The sequence below is a fragment of the Ambystoma mexicanum genome, chromosome 12 (genome assembly GCF_040938575.1).
Source record: "Ambystoma mexicanum isolate Mex_15411 chromosome 12, UKY_AmexF1_1, whole genome shotgun sequence".
NCBI classification, from domain to species: domain Eukaryota; kingdom Metazoa; phylum Chordata; class Amphibia; order Caudata; family Ambystomatidae; genus Ambystoma; species Ambystoma mexicanum.
The window spans coordinates 904415441-904432650 of NC_090936.1; the positions used below are offsets into that span (position 1 = coordinate 904415441).

At 43.3% G+C, this 17210-nt stretch overlaps 1 protein-coding gene across 1 annotated transcript in view; it reads left to right on the forward strand.

The window, feature by feature from the left end:
* Positions 1-17210, forward strand: part of TRHDE (thyrotropin releasing hormone degrading enzyme) — a 3000980-nt gene that overhangs the window by 2929277 nt on the left and 54493 nt on the right. Inside the window, exon 18 of the mRNA XM_069629390.1 lies at positions 13841-13922. Within this exon, the coding sequence (XP_069485491.1) occupies positions 13841-13922 (82 nt within the window). The remainder of the gene's footprint in view (positions 1-13840; positions 13923-17210) is intronic.

Below are 17210 nucleotides of genomic sequence, written 5' to 3' on the forward strand. Positions count from 1 at the left end.
TTGCAGTCATTTAAGTGTGCTTGTCTGTTTTAAAAGGAACTCATAGCCGTGTGGACTGAAACAGAATTCTTGCTCTGCAGTTACTTTCTCCATGAAAATAATGCTGTTCTGGAAGGTATTGCCTTACTTCATGGCAATCAGATGATATACACAGTAGGGGTGTGTTTAATGGAGCAAAATTGTATGGTGTTTAAAATCAATGGAGGACACATTGCAATGCCTTCTTGAATGCACATACTTTTTCTTGTGCTTGTTTTGAAGCAAAACAAATGCAGCCATTCTCTGGGGAGACAGTGTTCAAAGCTCATCACACATGTGCCAAAGAGAAAACAACACAACCATGTTTGGGTGAAATGTTGAAATGTGCTGTTGTGATGAAGGGAATTTTTATTAGGGCTGGTAAATGTACCCCAGAGGTATCAGAAGTGACATCACATGCCCATTGACCTCTGATGACATCACAGGAAGTGATGTCATTTTACCCCACCCCCAAGTGACATCACGGGAATCGACAGCACATGATCATTCACCCCTTGATTAAACAGGCAGTTTCATCACAATGCATTGTTCCTCAATACACTAAGAAAATATGGTTGTAATATCACTGTAGTAGGACATACATTTCATAAAAAAATGGATCACCATATGTAGTGTTAATATCAGTGTGTATAGGCCCATATTACCAAATTACTGTGAATGTAAGCAGATGTCCAACATAACAACCTGGACTATTGTACATCACTCGGGCTAAACTGTAAACAGACAGGAGGCCTAAACCCAAAGTGCAGACATCCAGTGCCTGCCAGGTGCCTTCCTACTGACTGGAAACAGCATCTGACCAACACAAGAACAACCAGATAAGCGATGGTCTGGAGGTCTGCCCAGAGCTTTGCCAGTAGTTATGTATGATGTGAAACGTTCCAGCCATCACCTTTTTATTTTGCTTATTTGGTAAGTAACCAACAGTTTCTTTTGTTAGATGGGAGTTAGAGGGGACGTACGTGTTGCAGGTCACAGTAATTGCAGGGTTTAAAGTTTTAAAATGTAAAATGTAAACAGAAGCAGCAGCTCCATGACATCACTCCTAGAAAGGCCTGCTGGCCCTACTGACCTAGGCTTCTCATTAATGATGCAAAATGAGGCTGAAACATGAATGGGGATGCTTGTGGTCGTGTGCAGTAGGGATGTGACCTAGCGGTTCGGTCTGGACTGCCCCTTTTGGGGTGTGACGAACTCATGACGCATTATTCACACAGCACCATTTAGTTATGGGTGGTATTTTTATTAGACTAATGAAATCCAGACAATGCTTTCATTGGTATTGCCCGCAGTAACACATTTCAGACAGGTTTATTATTACCATCCTTGAAAATAATTTCCAGGGACCCTTTTGGTGCACAGCCCACACCGAGCTTCGAACCACTCGGAATAAAGAGAGCAAACCTTTATTCTAGAGGTTACAAGTTGTGCCATACATCCAGCACCCACCAGGAACTCACGGGTGGAGATGCTCTCCTACTATGCTGTTCTAGTTCTTGCATGCCATACACACTTCTTCCTGTTAGTACTGTGCGTGATCCATGCAGCATGCAGAGCGGGGTTGTTCGGGATGAGTGCTACAGGGAGAGAGACGAGTGCTGACCTAAAGGAGAGCAGGGGGGCATGGGGAAACTACAAAAGTGTTATAGCACAGTGCACAAAGGCCACAGCAAGGGGTTTAGTGCAGCACACACAGCATGCATGTTACAGGGAGGGGTTTAATACTTCACTGTACCCCCATCTGCTAGAAGCTTAAACAATGAGTATACAGCTGACATAGTTAATACACTGCTCAGAAGCAGAAGTTAAGGGGTTAATACAATGCTGAGCTGAGTGGTGAGAGCCCGCAGGTTGCAGTGAAGGTCAAGAGGTTAATACACAGAACCTGGGCTGGCGTGGCTCCTGTAGGGGAGTGCTGGCAGCCTCTGTCCTGTACCCTGTAGTGAACACCAGCCTTCGGTGCCAGCAAAGATGAAGGTTAGCAGAGCTTCCGAGCCAGCAATGGGAGATGGTCCGAGTCCAACTGGGTAGGCGGATTCTGGCCACGTGGGAGACTTATCTCGAAGAGAGCCTTGTGCAAGAAACCGGCAGGAAGGCCCGCCACCAACCCCATGGCGGGAATAAAAATGGCACGCTCTGTAAATGTCACACTTCGAGTCGCAGCTGGCTTCCAGCTCGTCTGCTCCAGCAGAATATTTCTCTTTCGGAAAATCATGGACATGGCAGGCATACTTTTTTCCAGGAAAAGGCACATGGGTCTGGACTAATTGGACTAAAGTCATTTTTGGGACAATTTTCTTTCACGTCTGGAAACAAACATTGCAGTAAGTTTACAGTGAGCAGGATCACTAACAAAAAAGAAAAAAAGAAAACGTACTTAACCTTCCCAGTCTACAGCCTTTCTCTGCGGCCTTTCTAGAAGGCCGGCTGCGTGCACCTTCTTGCTGGTAGTAGCTTCTTCATTCGGTTTTCTGAGCGGCCAATCAGGGCGCATGGTGTTGGGGTGCCTCTGGAAGTGGTGTGCATCCAATGAAGGGGGCAGGCTCACGCCGGCAGACACATTGCTGTGGAGCTTTGGCTCACGCATAGCAATTGCATATGATATGGACAGTGCAGCCATGAGGTGTAGCGCTTGACTACCTTTCTCACACGGGTGGTAGAATGAACTACAGGCCCAGACAGGGGTCTTCCCCCCCTCCAGAGCTTCCATTTAAAAATAATGTTTTGTTATTTTTTTTTAATCTAGGGGCCACAAGGAAGCCCGCAGGGGTCGCGGCTGCAACCACTGGGACCGCTGCTGCAACCCCTGGCGACTCCCAAATTACATCCCTGGAACTGAAGTTCCAGCTGATGCAGTAAAAAAAAGCAACAATTTCAGAACATATTGGATACTGAAAAAATGTTCAAACTCGGCATGAATGATAATTATCAATGCTGGTACTGCGATCCTCAAGATACAGGATTGTTGAACATATTTCCGTCATGCAGAAAAGTATAATTTTTCTGAGCTAACGTTGGAAACATAATTGCACTTGTGTTGGGGATATATACAGCATGACCCACTTCCGGTTGCCTTGTGAACAACTCATAATCTTGGTTGGAAAAGGGACAGTTATTATGTACTTTGCAATCACATGTTCTGAGTGGTTAATCCATGGGGTTTGAAAGGCAAGGAAGTGGCTTGAAGTGGTGATGCGTATGAGGGACCTTGAAGGACCTTGTCAGACTCGCCAGCTTGGAGAGAAGTTCATCTAACCAAAGGAAATCCAGGAAAGACATAATCATATCTAGTCAACTTGCCCATGCTTATATGCTTTTTCGATAGGATTTAAAGTATTTAGTGCAATCTTGAATCAGTCAAGCCGTGACACGCTATCTCTACTTTCATTCTTTCTTTTTTACCCCTTTTTGTGATTGCCACAGTGTGCATACTACTCGTCAGGTTTCATGTAATATCTGGCTCAATAAGGGTCTCAATTCAGCGGAGACTGAAGGCCTCATTACACGGTAGGCGGTGGACCAAGGTGCTAGTAGCACCTTGGTCCCATGCCGGTAAATTGCCGGCACCGCCTTGGAGGAAAGGGGAATTACCGCCCTATTCCAAGGTTGGTGGGGCGGTAATTCCCCCTTCCTCCATTGCCCTTCCCTATTCCCATTTTTGCCCCATAGGGCATAATGGGAATGGGGAAGGTGCTAATTACGGTACCGCAAATTGCGGTACCGTAATTAGCACCCTGGTCCTTTTGCGGGTCCCTACTTTAACGGCTGGTCTACACCAGCCGTCAATGTCGGGTCCCGCAAAGGGACCTCGTAGTAAGGCAGTAAGGGTTAACGGTCACCGGTACCATTACCAGTGACCGTTAACCCTTACTGCCTTCCGTGTAATGAGGCAATATGTCCTGTTTTCCGACTGTGAATTAAATTCAGAAAGAGAAAAAAATACACTTGTTTATTGACAAAGAACTACTATTTTGCAATGATGAGATGTAGTAGCTTTGCTTTTTTTGTTTCACCAGTGCCCTTGTCGACTTTAGCTAAAATGTCCCTTAATTTTATATGCATAACGCATTTTCACTAGGCTCCATTACCTGCCCTGGATGGGCTTTGAGAGCAGTGGTATAAAGTTAGCGATTCTTGGTTATAGTGAGCAGCAGAAATTAAGATGGTTAGTAGACTACGGACCAAGCACTATTTACCCCTTACGTTGCTAAGATGGACTTTTGTGAAGAAGCACTAAAAGGCCATGCAAATGATAGATGTCAAGATGCATAAGTTCCACTTATATGCCAAAATTAGATAAATCAGTCATACCCTTCTTTAGAACTGACATTCTCCTGTGGCTTTGCTAGTTAATTCTACAGCAGGTATGTTGTCCCTTCTGGCCAACTTGCCTATATCTCCCAAAGTCATGCATTTTTGTGTTAGAGGTTATTTAAATGGTATCCACCCATTACTTCAGTTAGGAAACCTATTCTACACATATATCTTGTACATTCACTTTGTCCGACATTGACTTTTTCATGCATTTAATTCTCCTTACCTTTACTACATCTGCATCTTCACATTGTCAAGGTGGGAATGAATATAGGAAGGTTAGCTGTAAAGTAAGCGTTGGGTGCAAGTTGGGGACGGGAGGATGAATATGGGTTACAAAAGAAGGGGAGTACAGGGAGTCTTCTCCTGTAATTATGGAGTGACTGTTCGAAGAAGTGAACGAAGGAAGAAGTGAAGATATGAAGAGGTAAATTTGACAGTGAATCCATGGCAAAGTGAATGCAGAAGAAGTAAGGAAGATTCTATGAGAATTGCCAATTTCTTCCTTCAAGGTACACAGATGAAACTGTAGGACTTTTCTGGAAAGGGGAATTCTCTATTTGAGATTGCCAATCAGCTTTTGTTTATCATGAACATTTCCATAAACTTAGAACCATACACTATGCAATTTCAACTTCTAGCTGGGCAGTATAACAAAAAGTGTATGTTTGTGTATTACCAGTGACCGTTAACCCTTACCGCCTTCCGTGTAATGAGGCAATATGTCCTGTTTTTATAGCCAAAAGTAATTTCATGTCAACTACTCTAGGGAGTTTCAGATTCTTTTACGTCTTTATGTATTGTTGCTTACAGATGAGATAGTTCTTCTAACTCCTCTTTTGAATCACTGCAGATGGCATTCAGATCCTCCTGAGACTGGAATAAATTCATAGGGATCCAATGTCTGCAGAGTTGAGTGATTTCAAATTATCAAAATATTCAGGTAGTAAAAGTCTTGAAGTGCACATCTACTGCACTTCTCTCCTCACATCTCTGACACCAAGATGTCAAACTACCAGCTTCACCTCCTCAGAGGTATTCTTCCTTTCCTCACCTTCGCTCTGGTTCTCTATAGGCTGTACTATTGCAACAGTTTCTTTCTAAATCTGCATGCCTCAACTTTTCATCCTCTACAACTCATCCAGAACAGGAATGCGAGACTTGTCCTTGGCCTCAAGCCCAGGGATCGCATCTCTCCAGCCCTGAAATCTCTCAATTGGCTCCCTGTGGCAGAAACAATCAAGTTCAAGACCCTCTACATTGTCCACAATGCCTTCTGGGGCCTGGGACTGCAATACCTCCAGACTATCTTCGGAAATATCTTCCAACTCGAGTTCTTCGCTCCACCACCTCCAACTCCTGAGGGTCAGTCGCTTCTCCAAGCAACGAGCTGGGGGCCGATCTCTTTCTTTGGCTAGGGCCTCCCTCTGGATCAGCCTTCCGGCCTCTATGCAACTTGAGCACAACTATCTCAGGTTCTGGAAGCACCTCAATACCTTCTTCTTTATTTCTGCCTTCTCTCTTCCTCTCCCCTGCTAATCTCTTGTCTGATACTGCACTGGTCACTGGTTACCCTCTAAAATCGGGCCCACGTCCCTGCCCACCCAGTTGCACTCCTGCACTGCCCCCTGGCATCCCCTGCACTTATGGTCTGTATCTGCAACTCTACAGTTCCCTCACCTGCACTTATTGACACCTGTTGACTGCACGTTCAACACTTGCACTTGCCTCTTGTTTGCTGCACTACTTGTTTTGTGATCCCATGTCTGGCACTTGCCCACTCTCCCCAGTCCTCACTGGCACTTCTCCCATCCCCTCTCCCCTGCACTTGCACAAAAATAAGATCATTGTTTTTGTCCTGCCTTTGTTTCCCCTCCCTTGCCTCGTCGTGCCTTGAAACACTTGTGTATAGGCGCCTTTTGAATGCCATATCATATCATATCATATCATGCGGGAAAGAATGCATGGTCTCTGACAGTTCTGGGGTCAGGTCTATTAGGCACTCAAATGGTTTTTGTTCTCTGCTGTTCTCAAACATGGGAAATCCTTCATTGCATACATAATGTCCATCCACTCAATAGTCATGTGCCATATATTATCGTGCATTTGACAACAGAGATCCTTTGAGCAGTTTATTATCTGTCATCTCAATGAAGCAATGGCTTCAAACTTGGCCTATATCGCAATCCATTTACACGATGGCTGTAGGGAGCCTACATCTGCGCCAATGGCTGTGCTACTCTTGCTGGAGATATCCATTTATGGTAGTGGAAAAACAGGTGGCATTTGGGAATTCTACCTGTTTTACCACGCCCACTACTTGATATGGTATGGCATTTATAATGTGCCTATACACAAGTGTTTCAAGGGGCGACTTATGAATCTCCACACTGAAACCATAAAGAAAATGGCAGATTTTGAGTGGTGGTAATTACCTCCACACAAATGTAGTAATGGCTGTAGTATGACCCATGCAGGGTATCACCTCATCACTGCACATACATTTACTGCGCATACGAAAATGTTGCATTTCGTCATGCCAATTTCAACCAATAAATGCAAAGTAAATAATACGTGTGGGGGTGTATGGGCCCAGTGTGGAGGCTCTCCCACACACACACACATATATATATATATATATATACATATATATATATATATATATATTTTTTTTTTTTCAAAAAAAGAAAAAATGCCCTAAAACAGGGCAAGATTCGATGGATTGCACTCCCAAAAGCAGCTGAGAACGAAATCCAGTCTCAGCAAGGAAAAGGCATGACAGCTAGTCCGGGCAGCACAAATGTTTCTTTATTGATAAAAAGGTGCAGCAAAAAGGGAAAGCCTGGATACAAAACGACGCGTTTCGCGGTACACTGACCGCTTGTTCACGTAGGTAGGGTGTTTCATGGAAGAAGGACTTCTTATATATGCTTTAAAAACCTCTATGATACAAGTGCATAGAATGTCCCCATTCACAAGGTGGTACAGATTGATGAACACATGGCAGCCATCTTAGAACATTTAAAGCACTGCAACATGCAGTGTATTAAATAAAATAAGATCAAATAAAAACACATCGTTGGTGTCAATACATCAACCAAATATTATATGATGAAGAATATAGCAACAATTACACAGATGTGCTGGCTGCGAGGACTGTGGCGGAAAATGGCAAAAAGAAAAATGGCAAAAAGAAAACCTCAGGTATATAACGAGTGTCTAAGGAAAAAATATATAAAAAAAAGGATATATAAATATATATAAATACACATCGTTCAAAATAAACGTGTGTTTTCCAATGATATGTCTGTCAACAAAGGCTGGTACCCAAGATAAAAATAAAGTCAAAAAATAATGCCATTCTAGGGCAACTGCCAAATATGACGAGCCCTGCCTTGTAGGTCTGTCCACGTTATAACGTCTGAAACAGCCATTACCTCAACGGTGTCCAAGCAGCCCCACAACATGATGTGTTTAGTAGACAAAATGTAGCCATTCTAAGTGTCCAACGTTAGTCTCGAATAAACAAAGATATATAGTCATGTAGGTCTAAGTTTACGCATACATATGCGAGGTGTAATACAAATCGAACATAATAATGCAGTCTTGAGACAATATAAAGTGCTTAGTGCTTTAGCAGCAATGTAAAGTCCTAAGTGCTTTAGCAGCAAATTTAAAGTGCTTAGTGCAATAGCAACAGTTGTTAAAATGCATAATATTTAGCAGCAAAATAGGGAAAAGTTTAAAGGAGAGAAATGTCCAGACAACAGCAATGATAAAATGCACAGTGCTCTACGTCCATGGATGCACAAATATGTTCCTAAATGTGTGGTGCATATACTAAGTCACATAATACGATTTAACAATCAAATAGATAAAAGAATGAAAGTCAATAAATATATATATCTCACAAATAGATAAAATAACAATGCGACTGGAACAACAGAAAAACGTGCATCCATGGACGGCTGTAAAGTAGACAACAAATTTATCCCCAATAAAGTCCAAGTGCAAAAAACTTTTTTACTTAAAATTACCTACCATGAATGGTAAACTATTCCCTATAAAAAAAAATCCTCAAGACCATTTCCGCTCGATGAGCCCAGCAAGGAAAGTAACATCACTGGGAAATTATTACCTTAAAAAGACTACATACCAAGCTACAAATAATCAATCGACAATGAGACAATGCGAGACAAAAAACCAAGATATGGGGACAGAGTAAAAAAGCAATTGAGAAGCCTAAAACCAAGCTATACAAAAATATTGATCAAAGTGATAAATATCAATGGAAAATACCCTCCTAAAAATCATGTTAAAAACAATCATATGCAAGATATGCTTCACAATCATTTGGAGAAAGAACCTGTAAGATGCATCAATAAAAAAGAAGAAGAAAGAAGAGTTAATGTACATTAATACATAAGAGTGTGGACCGGAATGGAAAAGTATTCAAATATTAAACACACAAGGGGTCACTCTTGAACATTACAGGTGCCTAGTATTGCATAAAGGTGCAAGAAAATTCACAAAGTATACTTAATTGGTACCTAAAAACGTATATAACTCTTCATCAAGATTGTGGCCCCTGGGTTTTTTTGTTTCAAGGTCGAGAATGGACCTAGTTTCCAGTTGTCTCAACATTAACTCCCGGTTACCACCTCTGGGTGATTTAGGCACTGTCCGAATACCAAAGAAGGAAAAACCCTCCAATTTACCTTCATGTTGAGACTGAAAATGCAGAGCCATCGGATAGTTAGGATCAACATTTCTTATGGCTCTTATGTGTTGCAGCATTCTCAGCTTCAATTTACCCTTTGTACTGCCCACATACCACATATTGCAAGGGCAATTCAAAACATAGACCACAAATTCTGTATCACAAGTGATTCTGGATGCAATTTGAACATTATTACCCAGGATAGGATGTATATAACACGTCTTGTTGACTGCATAAGTGCAGGCTTTACATTTGGAACACTTATGAAAACCTTGTGGTTTGGTGTTTAACCAACCATCGGTCAATGCATTGTCAATAGGCCTCATAAAGCTGGGAACTAAGGTATCCCTAAATGAGGTAGATCTGCTAAAAGTAATGTTAATGCGATCTCCCAAAATAGTATTTAAATGCTCATCTGATTTAAGGATATGCCAATGACGTTGCATGACTTGTCGAATCTTGTGGGCACCCTCACCATAAGTCAAGATCAGACGTGTCTCACTGGTGTCTCTGGTTCTATGTTCAGGGATGTCAGCTGACAAAAGTAGAGAGCGATCAATCTATATATATATATAGTGAAAAGGGAGGAAATATAAAAGAAATTCATATTCGCATAAAAAATTTACAGTAATCACATAGATCGCCCATGCAGCATTACCTCATGATGTGATACTGCATGTCCTGAATGGAGTCAAACGAGACTCCAAAATGGAGACTCGCTAGTGAGTCTTCATCACAATACATAATCTGGTAAATTGTAGTTACTGAATCCAATGGTAACGGCAATTAGCTGTTGTTGTGAGTGAATAAAGAATGGGCCCCTTTAAGAGAAAGAGGGCATGCAATGGTGGGAGGGAGCGGTAGGAGGGAGGAAGAGGAGGAGCAAAGAGGAGGAAAGTCAGTAATGTTCTGGAGGAATAAAGAGAAGGTTGGAGTGGACAATGGCTCCTGTAGAATCTTTTGGTGTGTGTGATGCAGCCCCACGAGGGGGTCAACAACTGGCGATGAGGCAAAACGAATGCCAGCAGTGCCACGAAGAGAACGCTCTGCAATAGGGAACACAGCAGCTGGAGCGCGGTGAGAACGCAGCAGGGAACGGAAGGCTTCCGCCGGAGGAAGAGTGCCACGCAAGCGGGCCAAAGCAGTAATGGAGGGATGTTATGCCTAGCAGTGAAGGACCCAGTAGCGCGGTGCACGGAGGGTCACACCATGACGGACAGAGCAGAGCACAGAAGGAAGTGCCCAGCAGCCCGAGAAGAGCCCACCAGCGTGGATGAGCAGGGACCACTGAGCCGTGCAGCGTGCAGGCAAAGGGGCTACCAAGCCTACACCCAATGAGCCCAGCAGAGCAAGGAACCCAGCAGAGCGAGGATCCCAGCAGAGCGAGAAGGGAAGAGATAGCTGCGTGCCCAGCAGAGGTGAACATAAGGAGCAGGAGACGCCGCCTGCGGCAGAGGTGGGTCATCGGGCCCTGCAGCGACGAGGAGAGCGGTGGTTGCAGTGCGCCCAGCAGTGAAGAGGCAGCGTGTGCTGCTACATCAAAGTGAATATGTTGGTGGAGGAAAAGGAACCCAGCGGACCGTGTCGTTACACGGTAAGGCGAGTGCCCAGGAGAGGAGCCCAGCCGTCATTCAACAAGCCGGGAAATGAGGAGCCCAGCAGCACCCAAAAGGACCGGAGGGAAGAAGAACACTGCTGTGGGAGCCCAGCAGGCATGAGAAGAAACGGCCGAGAGAGAAAGAACAGAGAGAGGAGAGACATATGAAGCACCACAAAGAGGAACTGTGGGCGAGACCCGTGAACCGCCAAACAGACCCTGTGGAACAATAAAGAGATCCCAATGACTGATCGAACAGATGTAGCCCAGGAGGTCTCATGTTAAGTGAGGGGGAGGTGTTCTGAGTGAATAAAGAATGGGCTCCTTTAAGAGAAAGAGGGCATACAATGGTGGGAGGGAGGGGAGGAAGGAGGAAGAGGAGGAGCAAAGGAGAAGGAAAGTCAGTAATGTTCTGGAGGAATAAAGAGAAGGTTGGAGTGGACAATGGCTCCTGTACAATCATTTGGTGTGTGCTTTGCAGCCCCACGAGGGGGGCCAACAGCTGTAATATCTCCAAACTCGTAAAGAGGACCCTTAGTATCAATCACAAGGCTGTCTGTAAAGCCGAGAAGGTCAACTTTTGAAACAGTTCCAGCCAGGGTCAGTACCTTATCATCCTCCAGTTTCTGAACGCCTGTGACCCTTTGTAGAAAATGCATTCATATTCGTATGTATCATGTAGGTCATCATCAACATGCTGTGTGTCTTGATATGGGAGGTACTAGAATATGTCCCAGTAGATGCCCAAGCAATAGCTCTTTTGCACCAATTGATGTCATTGCTGTGAAAGGCAGTTCGGTAGAAACAATTGGCAACTAGTCTCTAAATTCAGCTCACGGCCACATTACCGCAGCATGCTTTCTGCACGTTACCTCTCTGCAGACAATTAAATGAGCTCTGTGCTCACTTTATGATTCCTGCCCTGGTTGGTTTTTTGGATGCTTTCACTTCACATGTGAGACAGCCCCAGGCCCTTTAAAACACCATTCCAAAACAAGAAAAAAGTCCTGCGGTTCAGTAGAGCACACAATGAATGTCGAGGTATGATGGCCTGGCACCCTATCTTTGCCAAAGTCGCCATCCTCTCAAAGCCCCCCCTCCAATCGACATTGTGCTTTTCAGACCACTGAAAAGATGTTGTTCACTATGAACTCCTGTAAATAAACATCCTCTATTTGCTAAAGAGCTCCGAACAACAATGTAATGTGTTATGTTATTTTATATGGATTTATAAAGCACACGTTCACCCAAGGGCATATTGGTGCTATTTAAACCAACAGTGGCTAGAAAAAGGCCAGCCAGCTAAAACAAGGGTGTTTTCAATGCACGTTTAAACGGCCGATGGTTCTTAGTCTCCCTCAATGATGGTGGCAAGGAATTCCACAACTTGGCGGCAGCTAATGAAAAGGGGTGATCTACGGCTCTGATAACTCTGTATTGAGGTACAGAAAAAAGACGCGCATCCGTGGATCAAAGTGAAGGTCCAGGGATCTAAGGCCGGAACATAGCTTGTAAATAATTAGCCCCTTGACCATAAAAGTTCCGGTGGACGCTGCATAGTGATTTGAACTCAAAGCGCTTAGAAACATGGAGCCAGTGCAAAGCACAAAGACTCAGAGAAATATGAGAGCCATACAGAGTATAAGTCGCGGAGAGTTGGAGGCGAGGACATGTAATACTGGTATTAGAATGTGGAGCACAGACCCCATTCTGCAATACTGAGAGGCCCGCCAGAGCACACAATATTGAGAAACGTGTGTGCCCCGCCTCCAAGTAACTAACACCCTTCTTTGTGAAATTTGCTCCACTTTTTCAGTCACTTGAGGGTCGTGATTGTATCTACGCTAGAGAAATCAGTATAACTTTGTTGTGTGTTTTGAAACATTAAGATAGTCATATACCTATGTATAGTTGTGCAGGTTAGTATTGCCCAGCCTTTGTATTACTTATCGTAACTTTGCTTTTTGAAGGAGAGTTTGACATAAGATGGATGATCTAGTTGTGCAGGAATTGTAGCTGGACCGTCATCTCAGTATGTTTGGAAACCAGTACACACTTACCCTACAAGCAGCAATATCCAGGCACACTTTCTTTGTTTATTATAATTAGTTATATCAGATGGTCTATTGGTGAAGCCCTGTTGATGACTTTTTTGGGGAGATGGAAGGCTGTTTGATTGCATTTTTTTAAAATAAACTTGTAGTATGAACAACACGAAAAGCTATTGAAATATAGGAAAACATTAACTAGTACTCATGGTCAAATATTAAACATTCAAAGGCGATTGATGTGCGGGCTTAGTGGTGAACCCCGATTGGTATTAGCTCAGCTGGTGTCAAACATTATGCATACAGGCCTAAATATGCTTCCCACATCTCATGGACAGTTGTTAATGTCTCCGGTTTGTAATGGCACCTTGTCAACAAATACTAGCTTTCATAAGCTTCGAGCCATTCCTCCACTGGTAGCTTTGTAGAAACGTGTTTTCTGAAAAGTGAGGACTTTGTTTCTACAGTTATTTCTGAATTGCAATCCTCAAACTATTCTGCAACGTCATCTTCACTGGCCTCAGTCTGTAAGTTTGACCCCATGAAGATACTTCTAGATGATCGGTCAGTGCCCTACCACCAACTCTATGATGGCATTTGCAAAACACAGAGGGGTTGGATTTCAATAATCGTCGGCTATGACTTGATTCACTGTATTTCGCAGAAAGGGTGGTGTTGCTCGGCACATCCAATATTTGCAACTAATAATCAATGTTTTTGCAGCATTGGCAATTTTAATGAACATGTAACAATCAGAGATACCTCAATGTATGCGCATTAAATCATTCTCCACGAGCATTGTGTTGAGACGTATGTTTGTTTCTGCACATCTAAGGTTCCTGGAAAGCACTAACGTTTCGCATAGAGAGAGCAAATGGGAATGCATGTAGTAACAGCTGCCAATTGCTAGACCCATTCCAATATGACTGGTCCATACTGTGAGTCAATGCATAGCATTCTACTTTCTGCCAGTAATTCATCCTCAGTGTCCTTTTGGTGACCTAAAATGAATTCCATAACTTGCATCCTGATCGATATTGACATTGATATTGATATTTTGTTTATGTCGCGCTCGTACACAAGTGTTTTTATCTACTGCTTTTCTACCTTTATCTTGTGCAGATATGGAGAGGCGCTGTTTATGAATTCAAAGCTCATCAGTGGTGTTACAGAGTTTCTCAACACAGAAGGAGAGCTCAATGAGGTAGCGTATTCTGTGTTGCTATTCAAGTTTTCAATGTACATCAGGCACGAATCATGTAAATTATGCTATCACAATAATACTAGGCGTCCACCTTCTAATTTTCTCTTATTACCTACATTAATCAGAAATCAAGGCATGCATCAAATTAACTCATCCTCCAAAAACATTGTAATTCAACATAAACACACACTAACACAAATTGGAGTACATGGGAATTTAATTTATAGAGATTAAAGGGCATGCATGCAGTACCAAAACAAGTGATCACCAGAAAGGCCCCACAAATTGATTCTGCAGTGCATATAATACCTGCACCCCATTGTCTATGAACACGGGTTACTAAAGTACTAAAGGGCCATCTCCCCCCAAGGCTTCTCTTTCTCTCTCTGTCTATGAGACCACACCATTGTCATTACTGGTAAGGCCATTTTATTGGCTCTGTGAGTATGTATGAAATGCATTTCCATTGGGCTCCTTGCTTGATTGTATTATAAGTTGCATGTAGCGTTGAAGACAATACAATCCAAGAGAAGAAGTTCAAACATGTTAACAGGATTTTTACCTGGAAACCCAACTTCTCTAACGGGTGATTTTGCATCACCATTGTGGTGTGCCACACAACATCTTTGCCGAGCGTTCCCAAAGTGTGATTAATTTTGCTGGCAATCTTCTGTGGCATGAAGGATGTCGTAGAACCTATTTTGCCTGCCTTCATAAGGTTTACTGAAATTCCAGAACCTGCCATTGCTAAAGCTTCCTAAGCATCAAAGCAGAAGCCACCCAATCTGGTGTGTCATGTGAGATTCTCATGCACCGATTTAATGATAAGTGCCCTGCTGTTTTGGCCAGCAGCTCATGGTCTGGCGGTGAAAGTAAGTAAGCCTTATTAGGGATATAGAGGCATTTGTGAATGGCACTTCATCTGAAAAATCAAGTTTGTATTTTATTGTGAGGATGGACTGCAATAGAAAAGTGACACTCAAGTACATCAAAACAGTCAGTGCATCTGCACATACAATTCTTCTCGCTCACTGTGACAGAATTTCATCTGTGAGGTTGTAGAACCCTGAAACATTTTATTTGTAATGATAACATGATGTGGGTAATTCTGCCTCTGAATGCCAGCTCTGCTAATCTGCTTCATAATGCACCCTGCCAAAAAAAGTATATTGCACACATGCACATTGCTGACACTTCCTACTCAAAACCCCTAGCTGCTTCCTTTTAGTGACATGTCAGGTTAAAACAGACAGGGTGTTTGGTTTACCTGTGTGCATCTCTGGTTTAAAATCTCATAATTGTGTGACCCCAGAAGTTTGTTAGCAAAGTTACCACACCACTAAATAAAACCATGACATGATGGCTACTGGGATTACACAATTATAATGCCACAATCATTGGGCCTCATTCCGAGATTGGAGGTAGCCATGGCACTATTTGCACCATGGCTGCCTTCAATACCGGGTCCGGCACCGGTCTGGTTCAATGGGGACTTACCGGTGCATTCCAACCCTGGAGGGACTGGTAAATCCCCATTGAACCAACCATTCCCCATTCCCATTTGAGCCCCTATAGGGCTCAATGGGAATGGGGAAGGCGCTAATTACTGGCCTGCTAATGGCAGGCCAGTATTAGCACCCTGGTCACCTAACGGGACCCTTAAGGGACATGTGGTCCGACCACCCATTGTTGTCATTTCATTCTATATTGGGTGGGAAGCACCCATTCATTAGAGGGCTTGGTGTGCATTCAGTTTGTCTGTGCTGGCTGTATCCACAACACCATGTGGGTCCCACCTTGGAAACACTCCCTTTGACCCCCTGAGAGGACATGCCATATCTTCTTGGGAAAATGAAAATACTCAGTTGAGAACTGGTGCTTCAAATACAGTTCTGCCATTACAATGTCCACCACTCAGCAGGGTTCTGTTAATCAATGTTGTCATGTTGATGTTCGTAGACAGAATAAGGGCTTGGAGTTGGAGTAGCCCAGGAGAGAGCTTCAGTCTACCAAGGTGCTGCCACTTAAAAAAAGTGATGTTTTTTTCATTAAAAAAATGTGCAGTATAAAACCCCACAAAAAACATCCTGCGATGAAATGACATGGAACCCTGCAGGTATAGCACTTTAGATATGATATCACAAGGTAAAAGACTCTTGTTACAACAGCCAGCATTGGGACCTTATCAACAGGCTTGGTATGGGTTAGTTTCATTGTGGCGTTTTGCCAATTTAAGGAGCCTAGATCCTCCACTTAGAGAACTAATTTGTGGACTATTCTTGAAGAATTATTCATTCTACTCCAAGGTTCTCTGCCAGAGAAGTGAAGACCAAGAGCTCAAGCTATTCTAAGGGTATATTTGAGGGGGGCTGCTGGCTGGACAAGACACACTACAGCTCATAACTCTGGTACCCAAGAGCCTAGTCACTGGAGATGATGGAATACTGCAAGTGCTCTCTGCAAAACTTCCTCATTTTTTTATTTATTTATTTTAATTCTTGTTATGCGCCACATGCCCATGGGCCTCAGGGCGCACAAAAAAAACAAAGACAAGACAAACAACAAGAGAAAACCAGCAGGAAGAAAGAGAGAAGTCATTGGATAATTACTCTAGGTTAAAAATGGCTCTCTTGAAGAGGGAATCATTTTGAACCTGTCATATCCCAGATGGCAGGGCATTCCAGAGGAGGGGACCCGGAACGTCAACCAAATTGCCACCAAATTTAGCTGTCTTAAATCTGGGGGGAACAAGAACTGTAGCAGTGGAAGAGCAATGGTTTCTTCGATTGGTCTTGATATGGATGCATTCCGACAAGTCGGTGGGACTGCTGAAGGATAGGCATTTATGTGTTGTCGTTACCACTTTGGGGGTAATTCATGGATTATTTGCGCCAAAAAAACAGAATTTGTGCACCATTCTGCTCGCAAATCCCTGTTTAACAAATGGGGATTTGCAGGCAGAATGGCGCACAACTCCCGTGTTTTAGTCGGCACAAATACTCCATGAATTACCCCCTTTATGTGTTATGCAATGTTTTACAGGAAGCCAATGTATCTTCTTTCTGAAGGTGGAGATATGGATGCGACGAGATTGATTAAAGATGGTACGCACAGTATTGTTCTGAGCCACCTGAAAGGATTGAATGTTGGCAGCAGTGGTGCCGGACAATAGGCTGTTACAATAGTCTAGTCTGGAGTTTATCAACGCCGTAGACAGAAGTGCACAGTTTTCATCTGTTATAAATGGGCGGATGTAATTGATTTGCTTATTAATCAATTCACAGCTAG